This window comes from Cibotium barometz, chromosome 19 (genome assembly GCF_041138505.1).
Source record: "Cibotium barometz isolate CiBa-2024 chromosome 19, ASM4113850v1, whole genome shotgun sequence".
NCBI classification, from domain to species: domain Eukaryota; kingdom Viridiplantae; phylum Streptophyta; class Polypodiopsida; order Cyatheales; family Cibotiaceae; genus Cibotium; species Cibotium barometz.
In genome coordinates, this window is record NC_141064.1 from 29905756 (window position 1) to 29924261 (window position 18506).

Consider the following 18506-nt stretch of genomic DNA (forward strand, 5'->3'; position numbering starts at 1 on the left):
AAGATGGCCACATACAGTGACATTGCAACATCGGTCTGTCTCCCTTTGTACACTCCTACCACGTGATAAAATAAGATGGCCACATAGAGTGACAGGTGGGTGAATATGTGCTGGTAAAATAAGATCGCCACATAGCGTGACAGTAAGATGGCCACATAGAGTGACAGGTGGGTGAATATGTGCAAGAATGAACGCAGCAGCAAAAATTTCCGATTATACTAAATTCACAATACATATATAATAAACTCACAATAAATATAAATCAATCTCTTGTTTCAAAAAATCAGCTGCACCCCGCCACCGGGGGATGTTCAAAGAAAGGCACGCATCAAGGGTATGGCTTCGTTTCTCCCTCGAGCATTTTGAGAAGGATAATACCATGTGCTTAATTAAGTTTTTGGAACGCAGCATGAGGATTGCCAAAGCCTATAGGAGGGTGGGCCGAACAAACCCTTTCCTGCAGTTTGGATTGCCACTTGTCACCTTAACAATCGTGGGTGCCCTTGGCCTCGGCCATCTGCACCAAGGCAGGTCTCTCTCTCTCTCTCTCTCTCTCTCTCTCTCTCTCTCTCTCTCTCTCTCACTGGCTGTGCTTTTCTATTAAAAAAACGGGCTTCAAACGTTAAAAAAAAAAAACGGGCAGCTTCAGGCCACGCTTTTAATAAAAAACGGGCATGAGATGGGCCACGTGTTCTCAAAGCTGGCTGCACGTTTCCCCCTGTTTCCAGCCCGTCTATTCATACAATCCCTGTGAGAAATGGCCGTTGCAAGTCGATTAGCGTTTCTACAACGTTTCATGCATCACGGTCCCCAAAAACGATGTTTTCATGTTTCTACCCTTGGAAACGGGCGTTTCCTGTGTCTATGATGCCACTTAATCCACAGAATTGTAAAAGAGAGATGTGCATGGCTGACACCATATAGAGGTTGGAATGGGCCTCCCCACCTCCCCCCCTTGGAGTATTTTATTATGCAAGGAGAAAATAGAACATGTACAAGCTTTGAGTGCCTTACTCTCCCAATGGGAGATGCTGGATTATCCATGTACAACCATCATTGGACCATACATGGGCTATCATGAAAAGAAGTCCCAAAATACCATGAATGTGTGTATCCACATTGGACCATGAGGGTACTGATCTTCCCCATCACCACAGGTCTTCAAGATGCCATATGTGAGAAAAACTCAGCTGAAGCAAATAATATACCATATACATTACCATCAACAAGTCGGGCAGCACCATGGGCAACCAAAACAGGTCAGGGAGAACCATGGGCAACGAAAACAGATCAGGGCAGCACCAATAGAGCTGGTACAGCTGCTACAAAATCTAAAATAGTAGGTACAACCCTCCACTCAGCCCGTACAACAAGTACAATGGCTGGTAAAGGAGGTGCAGAATCTGAAAACAACAGGTACAGCCCTCCACTCAGCAAGTATAGCAAGTACATGGGTTGGAACATTAGATATAGGGGCTGGTGCAGCCGATATAATGGCTGGTACAACAGGTACAGGGGTTGGTGCAGCAGGTACAAGGGCTGGTACAACAGGTACAAGGACTAGAAATCATAATACAATGATCAAATACCCTTGCCTTCAGTATTTCTTCACGATGGAAGCCTTCAAAACAGTCCCCAACAGTCGGTATACTTCGTGGGCAGCCTTCAAGAGAGAGAAAGAGAGTAGCCCAACAGCCAGTATACTTCGTGGGCTGGTACAACTGGTACAATGGCTGGAAATCATAATAGAATGATCAAATACCCTTGCCTTAAGTATTTCTTCTTATGGAAGCCTTCAAAACAGTCCCCAACACAGCCGGTATACTTCGTGGGCAGCCTTCAAGAGAGAGAGAGTAGCCATCATTAGGGTAGCTTGTAACGGTGGTAGAGGCTAGTGTGCAGCTGCCAGCAAGAGAGTCTTCTCCAAATGAAGAGAGAGGGCTCAAATTTATAGATTTGGGCCTCCCATGAGCTACAATGGCAAGAGAAGGCTATAATGACAAGTGGAGACCACACAATAGCTAAAGTGACAAGAATGAGGCCACTTGTCTCACTTTGATCCACTTTCTTGGTACATGTCCCAATCTAAGAGATGGGTCGTTCCATGATACTTTATCTCTAAAAATATCCCAAGTGGTAGACCTTTTGCCAAATTTGCTCTGACATGTTTCCCCATTTGCTCAATTCCAAACGTAATGACACGAACGGAATTTCCATCGGAGTTGGGCCAAAAATAGTAACCCTCCTAGATTTTAGGAGTGCGATCCTTTATATTCCAGGATAATCCCCCATTTCCAAAGCTTGTACTTTCGAAATATTTAGACGCCCTGGAGTCCATTGGATCCCTTTCATATGGGAAATATCCAGGTTGGTGACATGCTCCCCAGCTTCTTAAAAGTTGTCCGCAACTTTAAGCTATAAGCCATATATCCAAGATATAATCATGTCCCATCAAGTGGGCGAGACGAGACAGTCTTAAAAATCCAATATAACTGAAAGAATCCATGTCCCAAATAAATGGGCAAGACTAAATAAGTCTCCATAATACCAGAATCAAAATCATGATTCATGTCTTAAAATACATGGGCGAGACAAAACAATCCCATAAGTCCAAATATTATAATCATGTTCCAAATAAATGGGCGAGACAAAATAGTCCCATAAGTCTAGATATCCCATAAGTGGATAGGTCGGGTGTATTTAACTACACTAATAGCCAATGTTCATATCCCAACAAGATCATCTTCACACAAGAGTGTGAAAAGGCCAATGCTCTGATACCAATGTAACTTCCCATTATGCTTGGTACTGCTATTTAATACTCCCAATGGCCATAGTACTCACCTTAATAAGATCGTTCTCACATAAGAATGAGAGAAAGCCTTATGCTCTGATACCAATGTAACTTTCGGGATTTCGCAAAACACTTGACCATTAATGCAATTAAACACTGAAATCTGTCACAACTTTAAACATATGCCACTTAATCCACAGAACTGTAAAAGAGAGATTTGCACAATTGACATTGCATAGAGGCCAGAATGGGCCGACCCCCCCCTCCCCCCCTTGGAGTATTTTATTACCAACAAGGAGAAAATATAACATGTACAAGATTTCAGGGCCTTACTCTCCCCATGGGAGATGCCGGATTATCCATATACAACCATCATTGGACCATAGACATGGGCTATGATCAAAAGAAGCCCTTGAATCATAGTTGTAGGAAACGATGGAAACGTGACTATTTTAGGGGAGAAACACCATTTTGCCTTGCAGACCTGTTGGAAACGTGTGGGGAAACATTTTCGCTTGGCAAAAACAACGCATTTCTAGCATTTCGGCCTCGTGATAAACGTTTCTGCTTGGTGAAAACAGCCGTGTCATGTGGCACATGCCACGTGGCGCCCAAACGGCCATAGTATGCACCTTAATAAGATCGTTCTCACATAAGAATGAGAGAAAGCCTTATGCTCTCATACCAATGTAACTTCTGGGGTTTCGCAAAACACTTGACCACTAATGCAATTAAACACTGAAATGTGCTATAGCCTTAAACATATGCCACTTAATCCATAGAACTATAAAAGAGAGATGTGCACAGATGACACCGCATAGAGGCCGGAATGGGCCAACCCCTCCCTTGGAGTATTTTATTACTCAAGGAGAAAATATAACATGTACAAGTTTTCAGGGCCTTACTCTCCCCATGGGAGATGCCGGATTATCCATATATAACCATCATTGGACCATACACATGGGCTATCATCAAAAGAAGCCCCTAAATACCATGAATGTGTGTAAACCAACCACCTCTTCCCGTGAGGGTACTGATCTTCCCCATCACTACAAGTCTTCAAGATGCCATATGTGAAAAACTGAGCTGAAGCAAATAATATACCATGTACATCACCATGAACAAGTCGGGTAGCACCATGGGCAACCAAAACAGGTGAGGGCAGCACCAATAGAGCTAGTACAGCAGCTACAGAATCTGAAACAGTAGGTAGAGCCCTCCACTCAGTTGGTATAGTATGTACAATGGATGGTACAGTAGGTACAACCCTCTACTCAGGGTACAACAGGTACATGGGCTGGAACAGCAGATATAGGGGCTGGTGCAGCCGGTACGATGGCTTGTACAGCAGGTACAGGGGCTGGTGCAGCAGGTACAAGGGCTGTTACAACAGGTACAAAGGCTGGAAATCATAATACAATGATCAAATACCCTTGCCTTCAGTTTTCTTTGCGATGGAAGCGGTCAAAACAGTCCCCAACAGTTGGTATGCTTCATGGTAGCCTTCAATAGAGAGAAAGAGAGTAGCCATCATTAGGGCAGTCTGTAACAGTGGCTACTCTCTTTCTCTCTATTGAAGGCTGCCATGAAGCGTACCAACTGTTGGGGACTTTTTTGACCGCTTCCATTGCGAAGAAAACTGAAGGCAAGGGCTGTTACAATAGGTACAATGGCTGGAAATCATAATACAATGATCAAATACCCTTGCCTTCAGTTTTCTTCGCGATGGAAGCGGTCAAAACAGTCCCCAACAGTTGGTACGCTTCATGGCAGCCTTCAATAGAGAGAAAGAGAGTAGCCATCATTAGGGTAGCCTGTAACAGTGGTAGAGGCTAGTGTGCAGCAAGAGAGCCTTCTCCAAATGAAGAGAGAGGGCTCCAATTTATAGATTTGCGCCTCCCATGAGCTAAAATAGCAAGAGAAGGCTATAATAACAAGTGGAGAGCCACATAATAGCTGGAGTGACAAGTGTGAGGCCACTTGTCTCACTTTGATTCACTTTCTTGCCACATGTCGCAATCTAAGAGATGGGTCCTTCCATAAACTTTATCTCTAAAAATATCCCAATTGGTAGACCTTTTGCCAAATGTGCTCACTGCTTTGACATGTCCCCCCATTTGCACAATTCCAGACGTAATGACGCGAATAGAATTTCCATTTGAGTCGGGCCAAAAATAGTAACCCTCCTAGATTTAGCAGTGGGATCCTTTGTATTCCAAGATAATTCCCCATTCCCAAAGCTTGTACTTTCCAAATATTTAGACGCCTTGGAGTCCACCAGACCCCTTTCATACGAGAAATGTCCAAGTTGGTGACACTGGGGACCACACATGGCTTAGCGCAATGGGAATGGCTTAGCCATCTGCAACGGGATGTCCCGTTGGCCTTCCTCCAGAGCTCTCACATGCTTTCCACATGGCGGAGGCTTGAGTATAGTGGATTTTTGATGGGATCTCCAACTTTAGCCACATCCATACATACCTTCACCATTCCCACCCGCCCCCTTGAAGCCGACCATGTCTCTCTCTCCCTTAGTCTCAGCTTTTCCCGACGATCCTCAACACCACCGCCCATCTCCCACTACACCTAGATTCACTTCCACCATGATGGGGACTTGACTTACTCCGACCATCCCTACTGACATCTAACATATGTAGACCCTAATCTCCCACTAGCTGACCTCACCTCTCAGCTCACCACAATCTTACGCACCTTTGCCATAGCCGCATTTCCTTCCACCAACGGATCTACCGCCAGACCCCCCACTGGCACCATGCCTCCGAATGATTGGTATGACGAGGAATGCCACACAACCCGTGAGCGTCTCTTACGCGAGGTTGCAACTGGGCAAATCTGAGAGTGAGATGCTCAAAGGATTAACCAATACACAACCATACGTAAGAAACGAGCACATGTTAAGGGCCAATACAAGGACTTATACCAATCTCTCAAAGGGGTGAACTGTACTGAGGGCTGGAAGAAAATCTGGGAGAAACGCCCACCCACACCCATCACATCTCCATCCATATGGCACATATATGCATGATCTCTATACGAAGTACCAAATCAGCCCCCCATCCCACCACCATCACACCACCATCACATCCACCTTATTCACATCTGACATGGTAGCCCGAGCCACCTAGAGACTCAAAAACGGTAGATCACAGGAGAGCACATCTCGCATGCGGGGGAGACTCTGGCTCCCCTCTTGGTCCATATGTTCAACCGGGCTCTTTCGGAAGGCTTCCCACCCACTTGGACAGCCCATATTATCACACCCATCCATAAAGCCGGATATCCCATGGACCCCAACAACTACAGGACTATTATGATTGGCCACACACAGGCCAAACTTTATGGGTCAGTACTTGAGCTTGAGTTAAACACACTAGCAAAGAGACATGGGCACAGAGCATCAGGGTAGGTAGCCTTCTGCATGTCATTCTCTACTTTTGATCACATCTTCACCCTCCGAGCCATCATAGAAGAGGCCAGAGCACGACACCAACGGGTTTACTATTGCTTTGTGGATTTCCGCAAAGCATTTGATATAGTGCCTCGAGCCAGACTATTGCAGAGACTCTAGGATTTGGGGTTACCATCAGACATGATTTGGGGGATCATGGCATTATATGATTCGATCATAGGTTGGGTGAGATGTCGAGGAGGATTATCAGAGGAGATCTGTAGTACCATTGGAGTGAAGCAAGGATGCCCACTGTCTCCCACTCTCTTTGGCCTCTACATCGACGAGATTTTGGCCTTCATTGACAGAGGAGGGGGAGGAGGCGTATCACTAGCAGGCATCCTTGTTCCATACTAGTTTATGCCGATGACATTGTGCTTCTTGCAGACTCTCCAGAGGCATCTTGACATGTTAGAGGACTTTTGTGCACAGCGGGATCTCACAGTAAACCTGGGGAAAACCAAAGTTATGGTCTTCAACACATCCCCTCTTTTCACATCTCGACTGAGTTTCACCTACATGGGCAGCCGAGTGGAGATTACATACTCATGTGTACTAGGGAGTCACTTTTACAGGACCGGTCTTCTCGATGAGCCATGTTACAGAGGCTAGACTGATACGAGGGTATGCTTCTCTTGCTCTCATGGAGAGACAGTGCTTCTAGGAGCCGAGGACCAAGATGTGGCTATTTAGCACCTTGGTCACTTTGGCATTGATGTATGGAGCACCTTTCTAGGCACCTGATCTTACAGCGGCCAAATGGCTGAGGATAGAGAGGCCTTAGGTCATGATGCTCTCCCGTATTTTACGCAGCAAACCATTGGTCCCACATGATATTATCCTGGCAGAGTTTGTTGCAGCACCCATGGTAGTAGAAGCACTCTTCCAGATAGTCACATACATTCACAGGATTAGTGTGGAGACTCTTGAGGCTCGCTCTACAGTCCTCCCAGCAGCTAAGAGCAAATGGGCACGAGTCATGGTATAGCCGAGTATGCACATGGACCATGGTTCATGAGGCAGAGACTCAGGATGGATCGCCTCCCCCCACTCCAGTATGACCCGGACTTCCCATTCATCAGGTGCTCTCAGGATGACAGGAACTGGGTGATCAGATATGATTTATTGGGACTATACATACAGGATACCTGGATCACACCACATGACCCACTCACACAAACAGCAGAACTACATGGATACTTTCATGAGGCTTACAGAGGATGGTTTCATACTGAGGGCCATATATCTTGACATATACACGTCACATGCCATGCGGATTGCAGTGGGCCAGTTGCGGGTGTCATCGCACGGTCTGAGGATAGAGACAGGGAGAGCCATAGTCACCAGAAACGAGAAACGGGAACAGAAACGTTTGAGGAATGGAAACGGGGAAACGAGTTTTTAGGGGTGGAAACGGTTGTTTCTTGTGACAACATCACTTGGGAAACGAGAAACGGCCCTGCAAACGGATGGGGTCTTGAAACAGAGAAACGCGTTTCTAGGGGCTGAAACGGCTGTTTCTTGTGACTATGGGGAGAGCCATGTAGATACCTCATGAGGAGAGGATATGCACTATGTGCCAGCAGGAGGTCGAGTTAGAGGAGCACTTCAAATCAGATGCACCATATATTATGAGATTTGAGGGAGGTTCGAGTGTCTCTTCAGAGAGGGGTTTGGACCCTTATCCAGGATCATGGATTACCTAGATCAGCGGTGCCTGGGCCTCATTGCCACAGAGACTCTCATTGATTAGGGAGTTGAGACCCCATGGGAGACATCCACCCCGGCCCTAGGCGACCATCACTCAGTTATTCTGACCATGAGAGGACACCCCACCAGCCATGGATGACATCCCCACAGCCTCATCAAGCCAACATTCTCGAGTGCCCGACCCCCCGCCAGACCCCACTTTGGCGTGACTCTAGACTAGGCCACGGCACTACAGTGAGCTTGACGCCCTAGACTCCCTGGACCTCAACAGCAACACAGACAGCAGCCTAAGCTTGAGGAGATCTTGGAAAGGAATAGAGCCACCTTCCCATGCCCTGAGGATTTGCAGAGCCTTCTACAGGCTAATCCCATGCTTGATATCCTTGATGGCCCACTCCCCCTATCGGGGGGTTAGCGCCATAGATTGTACGATGATGATGGTCCCACTTTGTATCATTGGGCTCGGATTTGACATTCCAAGCTCATAGCTCTAGTCTTTGTTTTCTTTTGTACCATGATGAGATTACATGGACACTATTGTATCACTTTTGGTCTCATAGACCCAGTGGGTCTTTCGAAGATGTTTAATATAACTTTCTTTCTCTCTCTCTCGGGCTGAGGAGCAGAGACTCAGAGCACCAGGGCAGGCAGGTTTTCGCACTGGATCACATTTTCACATTACGGGGCATCATTGAGGGAGAGCTCATGGGCATCACATATTTTGTTGCTTTGTGGATTTCTGCAAGGCTTTTGACACCGTCCCATGGGCCAGATTGATGAGGAGACTATAGGATATGGGAGTACGAGCATATATGCTTTGGGGGATCCTCAAACTATACGAGTCCATCACTAGCAGAGTACGGGCCCCGGGGGGTGACTCAAATGTCATACATAGCAATATCGGAGTGAAACAGGGTTGCCTCCTTGTCTCCTACTCTCTTTGGGCTATACATTGATGAGATATCGACCACATTGATAGACAGGGAGGACCAAGAGCACAGTTGGCAGGAGTCTTGATACCTATCTTATTGTATGTAGATGACATTGTCCTTATCTTTGATTCACCAGAGGGGTCGCAGAGGCACCTGGATGCATTACGGCTTTTTGTGAGGATCGGGACCTCATTGTGAACCTTGGGAAGACCAAGGTTATGATCTTTAACACATCCCCACAATAGGTAGGCATATCTACACCTTAGTTTACATATAGTAGGCAGCCCGTGGAGTATGTGGCCTCTTATGTATACCTTGGGATCACTTTTGCCGGGCCTCAATTCTCTATGCGGAAGGCAGTCGAAACCAGATTGATGCGAGGGTATGCAGCTCTGGGCTCACTTGAGAGGCATTGCTCACAGATACAGTTTCGGGAGCCGAGGACGAAGCTCTGGCTGTTTTACACATTAGTCACACCTCCATTATTGTATGGAGGTCCCATTTGGGGTACCAGTTTATACCACAGGAGGAGACGGAGAAGGGAGTCAGTTGTGACAGATACAGGAGAGGTATATGATGGGGAGGTTCCACTGCCTCTTTCGAGAGGGATTTGGACCACTCTCTAGGATCATGGATTTTCCAGACTAGAAATGCTTGGTGCTCTTTCTTCTGGAGCTCCATAGACACAGGGAATCCCTATTGCGGCCCAGATCACTTGCACCTGCTTGAGGACCAACACAAAGAGCTCTCACTGATTCTTCCAGACTAGAGCCCCGAGAGCAGATCCACCCACTCCCCCCAACCTCGTGGCTGATGTAGGAGCCTGACCGAGAGGAGTGATAGTAGACATAGCCATTGAGCTATGCAGAACCCGACGCCCCCGACATAGTGGTCACTGCCCACGCTCACGTCATCGCAGGAGGATCAGAGCATTGGGTACCATGTTGTAGTGCCCTAGGCGAGATATTCTTGGCTGATGCGAGAGCTGGAGGCTCTTTGTTTTTTTACGGATATTTTCTTCTAGTTTTACTTTCAGTAACATGATGATGTATTCCATGGACATGATATAACATTTTGGTCTCATAGGTCATTTTGGCCTTTTGAAGATGTTAATACAACTCTCTCTCTCTCTCTCTCTCTCTCTCTCTCTCTCTCTCTCTCTCTCACATCGTGTACACTCAGGAGAGCCTGCGAGACCTGGGACTATGCCCCAGAACAGATGGTATGATGACGAGTGCAGAGCCCTATACTCACGGCTCCGCATACAGAGAGCCTTGGGAGCCATCACAGAGCAGGAGTCGAGGAGAGAGATGAGGAGACTTACTCGCCGCAAAAGGCGGGCCTTCGCAGAGATACAGGAGCTAGAGATCTTTCATTTCTTCATGAGTAGAGATAGCCCTGTCTCATGGCGGCACTTCAGAGAGCCCCGGACCCCGACACCTATTGCAGACCCACAGACATGGCACACATATGCAGAGGGTCTATACCATGCCCCACAGCAGCCACCTATACCTCAGCCACAGGAGCCTCGACCTACCACAGCTAGCTTCTTTACCCACTCGATGGTACAGGAAGCTATCCGCCGCCTACAGCATGGACGGGCCGCCGACCATATGGGCCTGCAGGGTGAGCATCTCATATATGCAGTAGATTCTTTAGCTCCTTTTCTTGCACACCTGTTTAACAGGGCACTAGCAGAGGGTTTGCCTGCGGAGTGGACGATGCACACCATTGTGCCGATTCACAAAACAGGGGTATGCTCGATCCGAGCAACTACAGGACGGTTATGGTTGGCCACGTGCTGGCCAAACTCTATGGTGCAGTGCTGGAGCAAGAGCTTAGCTTATATGCTGAGCGAGCAGGTTTACGCTCATCAGGGCAGGCAGGCAGGCTTCAGGAGAGCTTTCTCTACCACTGACCATGTATTCACTTTGAGATGTATGATTGATCAGGCCAGAGTGAGGAAGAGAAAGCTCTATTGCTGCTTTGTGGATTTCCGCAAGGCATTTGACACAGTACCACGAGAGAGGCTCTTTCAGCGCCTGCAGTCTCTTGGCATACCAGCAGATATGACATGGGGCATCTATGCATTATATGAGCAGGTTTTTGGGCGAGTCAGATGTCCAGGAGGTATGTCCGAGACTATTGCTAGCACCATTGGTGTGAAGCAAGGATGCCCACTTCCCCCCACGCTATTTGGGTTATACATTGATGAGGTGGCTGACTTCATTACACGGGGAGGCGGAGATGGAGTTGATTTAGCAGGTACCTCAGTACATATTATGCTCTATGCTGATGATATTGTATTAGTGTCTGAGTCCCCAGGTGGTCTACATGCACTCGATGATTTTTGCACACAGAGTCTTACTGTGAACCTTGGGAAAACCAAGGTTATGGTCTTTCATACATCGAGACAGGGCAGGAGTCAGCTGACATTCACTCTCGCAGGATGCCAGGTGGAGGTGGTGACATCATACGTGTACCTAGGGGTTACCTTCTCTGCAGCAGCCACACGCTTTACCATGGGTTCAGCAGCCAGAGCTAGATTGACACGGGGATATGCAGCATTGGCTATGCTAGAGAGACAGTGCCACCAGGCGCATTTTCAGGAGCCCCGGACGAAGGGGTGGCTATTTGACACATTAGTCACACCGGCATTGATGTATGGAGTAGCAGTATGGGCGCCAGGCCTTGCTACCCATTGGTGGACACAGATAGAGAGACCACAGGCCCTCATGATGGCACGCATGATACGCAGCAAACCGTCAGTACCTCATGACATTATCCGAGCAGAGTTTGCTGCGCCTCCTATGATGGTAGAGGCCATATTCCAGACTATATGCCTGCTAGACAGATTCAGAGAGATGCCACAGGACAGATTATCATACAGAGCTTTTCAGGCATCTAGACAGTTGGCTGAGGCAGGAGACAAAGGATCATGGTATGCACAGGTCACACATTGGTTCTCACAGCATGGCCTAGACATGGATCATCTACCACCATTCCAGTATGACAGGGATGCACCACATATCCGTCTCTCTCATAGTGAGAGGAACAGAGTATTGAGACAGGATCTATGGCAGCTGTATACACGAGAGACATGGATATCGCCTACACAGCCTCTTCCACCGAAGATGCTATACTACAGAGATCACTTCATGAGTATCACTGATGATGGATTTATAGAGAGGCCTAGATACATGGAGGGCTTTTTACCACACCGCTCCCGAGTGGCTATTGGTCAGCTCAGAGTTTCATCACACCGATTGGAGATTGAGACTGGCAGAGCAGCACGGATCCCCCGAGAGGAGAGGGTATGCAGATTGTGCAGAGAGGAGGTGGAGAGTGAGGAGCATTAGGTATGCAGATGCAGAGCATATACAGCCATCAGAGAGAGAGATCCCATTTTATTCAGAGAGCCACATTCCCTACGCTAGATCTTTGAGGCAGCAGACCAGCGCATACTGGGGAGATACATTCTAGACATACAGCGCCACAGAGAGACATTATTACAGGCTCAGACAGCTCCAGAGGGGGGGCGACAGACACAGATTACTACATTTTTTCAGAGATCCATACCCCTCCCAACCCCTACACGACAGATTACTACATTTTTTCAGAGATCCATACCCCTCCCAACCCCTACACGACAGGGAATTACTCTCCAGAGAGCAGAGACACTTAGAGCCCGCAGGAGACAGAGGACACCTGGCTTTCGGACACCACGCCTATACCAGAGAGAGATGACAGAGATCAGAGCTCAGTTTCACAGAGAGGGTGCGGAGTGACTGGCTCGCTTCAGAGCACACCCAGGCATGTTCTTCAGGGAGCTGTGGACACCCCCTTCACTGATGTATACCATTTTATACCCCCAGTATGGTACAGGATGGAGCTAGCTAGGTTGCATATCATGATTGTATACTCCATGCATATAGCTTTGCATTCTCCTAGTAGTAGAGCTCCATCCCCTGCACACCCAGATTCAGCTTTTTTATTCAGTACTTTGTTGGGATGACAGAGGATACCCCATACAGGTACTCCGATTTGTCTCATAGGCCGAGTTCGGTCTTTTGGAAGACGTTAATAAAATCTTTCTTTCTTTCTTTCTTTCTTTCTCTCTCTCTCTCAGGCATAGGTATCTCCTTCCTCCGAGCTTGGCACGAAAGCCCAATTTACAAGGACCACTTTTTGAGAGTCTCAGAGGATGGTTTCATGGTGGTTCCAAGACACATACAGATCCATATGTCACATGCCATGTGTATTGTGATTGGTAGACTCAAGGTGTGTTCTCATCGCGTGAGTGGTAGACCTGATGATACCATGGTCATCAGAAACGAGAAATGGGAACGGAAACATTCGAGGAATAGAAATAGGGAAACGAGTCTTTAGGGGTGGAAACGTCCGTTTCCTGTGACAATAGCACTTGGGAAAAGAGAAACGGCCATGGAAGCAGATGGGGTCTTGAAATGGAGAAACACGTTTCTAGGGACTGAAACGGCCGTTTCTTGTGACTATGGATGATACCCCCTGCGAGGATCGGATATGCCAAGGACAGGTGGAAGATGAGGCACGCTACATGCTTAGTTGGCTGGCCTACCATGAGATACGAGAGAGATTCCATTGCCTCTTTTGTGAGGGGTTTAGTCCACTCGTACAGGTGACACAGTTTGATGATTAGAGATGTGTGGGGATGTACTTACTGCTGGAGGTCAGACATCATAGGGATGCATTATTCAGACAACATACAGAGAGGCATACCCGACATGATACTTCCCAGAGGGTTTTTACAGATTTCTTCAGTTGTTATGCATCGTACACATCAGAGCCCATTGCCCACACTAGCAGTCTCCTCCGCGTCCTAGAGGGGTCCTCAATGATAGAGCTTGATCTATTTTGTAGGCCAGACGTCCCTGACCCATAGCATCATGACCCTCCATCGGAGGGTCATGATATTCTCTTGGCCATCAGATTCGTATTGGCTGAGAAAGGCATCTTTATTAGTTGATCATGGCTAGGTTCTCCCATACAGAGTCACATGTTGACATCACATCTGTATACACTAGTGATAGCCGTTTTTCCTTTTCTGTCAGTTACTTTTTCCATGGTATACACTAGTGATAGCCGTTTTTCCTTTTCTGTCAGTTACTTTTTCCATGGCTCAGTATATCCATGGTATCATTGTACCATCTATGGTCTCATAGTCCCTTGAGGTCTTCTAGACGATAATATTGCTTTCTCTCTCTCTCTCTCTCTCTCTCTCTCTCTCTCTCTCGGCTGCTACTAATCTGAGAAGAAGAACAGTGAGGTTCTTGCTATCACTTCTCTCTTTCTCAATTTTAAGAAATGTAAAGAGAATAAGATGGACAGAAGGACATAAACCTAGCACCAATCAACTACTTAAACGCACTCCTAAATCAAGCTTCTAATAGCCGTTCCAGAAAGCAAGTAATTAATTTCATCATTAAGAAAGCTAATTAAAGGTTAAGAGGTAAACAAGACTTGTACAAAATAAAGAAACTAATCATAGAATAGATATCCTCATTGCATTGCTCTTTGATGAGAGAACCCACATACATCATAATATAGCTCTTGAAGATCTCTCAAGTCATAAGATGCACTCTAGGTGCGAATCATGTGTGCCATAAATCCACACACTATTGATGTCCCATACAGATTAGGCATATGAGCCCACTCAAACCATGTGCCTAGCACTTTCCATGCGTCTCATAATGCCCCTTCAAGTTTGCACACAAGAGGGTAAGGAGATGTGGGAGTTTGTGGAGCACCTCCTGCCAAGTGGCAGTCACCATTCTGTACAGAAAAGCAACAATAGAAGACTCCAGCCGGCATTTGGTAGCACAGTCATGTGCAGTAGGAAAACGGCACTCATCTCCCAGGCAGTACTTCTAAGCTCCCATCCAGCCAACAATCGGTTGCTTCTCCACTGCTGCAACAGACTCTAGTGAGCTTCTGTTTAGGGTAGCGCACTAGCACTAAGGGAAACCCCTTTCTCTTCTTCGCATATGTTGCAGTTAGCTACGAGTAATCTTTATTTTCCATTCCATGATGAGATATGCCATGGACATTATTGTACCACTTTGGTCTCATAGGCCCATTGGGTCTTTAGTAGACGCTTAATATATCTTTCTTTCTTTCTTTCTTTCTCTCTCTTCTTTGTGGTACATACATCCACATCGGAATCTACTGCCCACAACAATTCCTCTTACGACATCAGAGCCCACCACCCGTACCCATGCCTCAGCTCCACGCCCTAGAGGAGTTCTTAGTGTGAGAGCTCGATCCATTTTGCGAGCCAGACGTCCTCCCTCGACCCAGAGCGTCAGGACCCTCCACCACACAGAGACGGATTCATGAGGTTCTCCGCTGACATGTCATGCTCCCATCACAGAGGCCCAACATTCACTCTACCATCAAATCAGTTTTGGCCGAGGCAGGTATTGACATTACCTGATCACAACATATCTCACTCTACATATAATCATCTGTTGATCACATGTACTGTCAGATGTTTTCATTTTACTTTTTCTTTCAGTTTTCCATGGCTCAGTATATCCATGGTACCATTGTATTACTTTTGGTCTCATAGGCCCTTGGGGTCTTCCGTAGACGTTAATATAACTTTCTTTCTTTCTTTCTTTCTTTCTTTCTCTCTCTCTCTACAGCTCAGTGGGTATGGAGATCAGCGCCTATTTTCACATATGGACAGGAGACAGTGGAGTTATTTGACTCATACACGTATCTTGGAGTGTTGTTTAACACTACAGCTCAGTGGGTCTGGAGATCAGCGCCTATTTTCACATATGGGCAGGAGACAGTGGAGTATGTTGACTCATACACATATCTTGGAGTGGTGTTCACTGGGCCCACATTTTCCATGAGGGGGGTAGCAGAGTCCAGATTGACTAGAGGATATGCAGCACTAGGAGGTCTAGAGAGGATGTGCTCACATGTACAGTTTCAGGAGCCACGCACTAAGCTGTGGCTTTTTTACACGCTGGTCACATCGGCTATGCTATATGGAGTATAGATCTGGGGGCCTAGCCTAGATCGTCAGGATGCACATACGATGGATGGAGATCGATGGAGAGACCACTTGTGTCCATGATCTCCAGGATGATTCGGGCTAAGGCCTCGGTACCCCATGAGATTATCAGAGCCGAGATGGGAGCACCACCGATCGTAGTCGAGGCTCTTGCCAGATCAGTGTCCTGCATTCATAGCACCTGGGAGCTTCCCTGACACCGGTATGCACGACTTGCTTTAGAGTCCTCTCATCAGCTAGCCATGGGGGGAGACACTTCATGTTGGTATGCGCAGATAGCATCCTGGTTTGAGCTCCACGGGTTCAGTTTAGACAGACTTCCACCCTTCCAGTACTCTCTGGAGGTACCCTCCCTTGACACATTCTGAGATTAGTAGTCATCAGACAGGACCTCATTCAGTTGGACACTAGGAGGACATGGCTAGAGCCCTCACAGGAGTTGGGGATGAAGATGGCTTTCTATAGAGACCATCTTCTCCGCACCACTGAGGATGGCTTTATACTTAGACCGAGCTACATGGATACCCATCTGTCTCATGGATTGAGGTGCGCCATTGGGCAGATCCACACCTCTTCACATCAGTTAAAGATAGAGACAGGCAGATTTAGAGGCATACCTCCAGGGGACAGGATTTGTCAGATTTGTTGGATAGAGCCAAAGACGGAGGAGCACTACATCTGTCGCTGCACAGCATATTATGAGATTCGAGGGCGCTACCATTGCCTTTTCAGAGAGGGATTTGGACCACTGGCTAGAGTCATGGACTATTGTGATCAGCGATGCTTGGGTTTTTATCTCCTGGAGATCCGCAGGCTCAGAGAGTCCATTATCAGGAGCAGACGCCCGATTGGCAGGGAGTCCACACAGAGACAGATTACTGACTTCTTTAGAGGGACTACCCAGGAGGACACACAGCCGCGACAGCCCAGCAGTGGGCACCCCGTGGGACTTTCGTTGAGAGAGCTATCCAGTTGGGCAGATCCAGACGCCCGAGGGTTCGCGGATCCTCACATCGGAGACGGTGCCTACACCGGAGGATTCAAAGTATCATTGCGAGGCATCGGGCTCGTCCGACCAGGCATCTCACTATGGCAAATATCCAGGCCATCTGGCAGAGACCCATGCTAGAGCTCCTAGGATGATTACGACTCCAGCCATATACTGTTGTACTCACTGTCACTTTTATACTCCCCCATATTCATGTATTCATGTATCCATGTACTCATGTACCCCATTTTGACTAGTAGCATTAGCTTCCCACTCTTCCGGATGCTCCCTACTGATGTATTGTAGGGCTAGATACTTACCTTCAGTTCTTTCTTTTCTTTTCTAGACAGTGTATTAGATGTCACATGGTTGTAACTTTGGTCTCAGTTGGTCACTTTGGCCTTTTGAAGACGTTAATATAACATTTCATTTCATTTCATCTCTCTCTCTCTCTCTCTCTCTCTCTCTCTCTCTCTCTCTCTCTCTCTCACATCGGAGACGGTGCCTACACCGGAGGATTCAGAGCATCATTGTGAGGCATCGGGCTCGTCCGACCAGGCATCTCACTATGGTAGATATCCAGGCCATCCGGCAAAGACCCATGCTAGAGCTCCTAGGATGATTACGACTCCAGCCATATACTGTTGTACTCACTGTCACTTTTGTACTCCCCCATATTCATGTATTCATGTATCCATGTACTCATGCACCCCATTTTGACTAGTAGCATTAGCTTCCCACTCTCCCTAGTTGCTGCTTCCGGATGCTCTCTACTGATGTATTGTAGGGCTAGATACTTACCTTCAGTCCTTTCTTTTCTTTTCCAGATAGTGTATCAGATGTCACATGGTTGTAACTTTGGTCTCATTGGTCACTTTGGCCTTTTGATGAAAACGTTAATATAACATTTCATTTCATTTCATTTCTCTCTCTCTCTCTCTCTCTCTCTCTCTCTCTCTCTGTCTCTCTATACACAAGAAGCCCTTGCTCTAGAGATTGCCTAGTTGCGAGACGCCAATGACTAACTTGAGGTGGAACTAGAAAAGGCTAAGATAGCAATCATAGCAGAGATTCAAGAGGTCAAATCAGGATTCCGGGAGGAGCATGCAGGCCTCCAAAAAGTCATGGAAGCAACCAAAGAAGAGATTGGAGAAACCTCCAAATGGGTTGAGGAGGCAGTCCACACCCCAAATGCCACATTCATCATGACAGCCACTCTTGATCAAGAGAAGCGTCGCTAATCTAGGGCTCTACATGTGCGAGTAATAGGCTTGCAAGCGGGAAACTCACCAAAAGAGGACGGTGAGACTTTATGCAGAAAGATGGCCCTCACTGACACCCCTTTTGTAGATGCTTGGCGAGCCGGGAAGACTTGACGAGGGAGAGGCCTCTCCTCCTCAAGTTCAAAGATACGGAGTCTCGTTTGGCTTTCTTGAAGAAGAGGGCCATGGCCCCTGTGAGCCACCAAAATATACCTTGGAGATGACCTCACCCCCCTATAGGTGGAACACAGGAAAGCCGAGATGGTTTAGGTTATGGAAGCCCACAAG

General features: G+C 47.2%; 1 protein-coding gene across 1 annotated transcript in view; it reads left to right on the forward strand.

Moving 5' to 3' along the window:
• The first annotated feature begins 223 nt into the window (after positions 1-223).
• The window catches only part of LOC147628431 (uncharacterized), a 60861-nt gene continuing 42578 nt past the window's right edge, over positions 224-18506 (forward strand). Inside the window, exons 1-2 of the mRNA XM_086813577.1 lie at positions 224-334; positions 409-531. Of these exons, the coding sequence (XP_086669703.1) occupies positions 410-531 (122 nt within the window). The 5' untranslated portion in view covers positions 224-334; position 409. The remainder of the gene's footprint in view (positions 335-408; positions 532-18506) is intronic.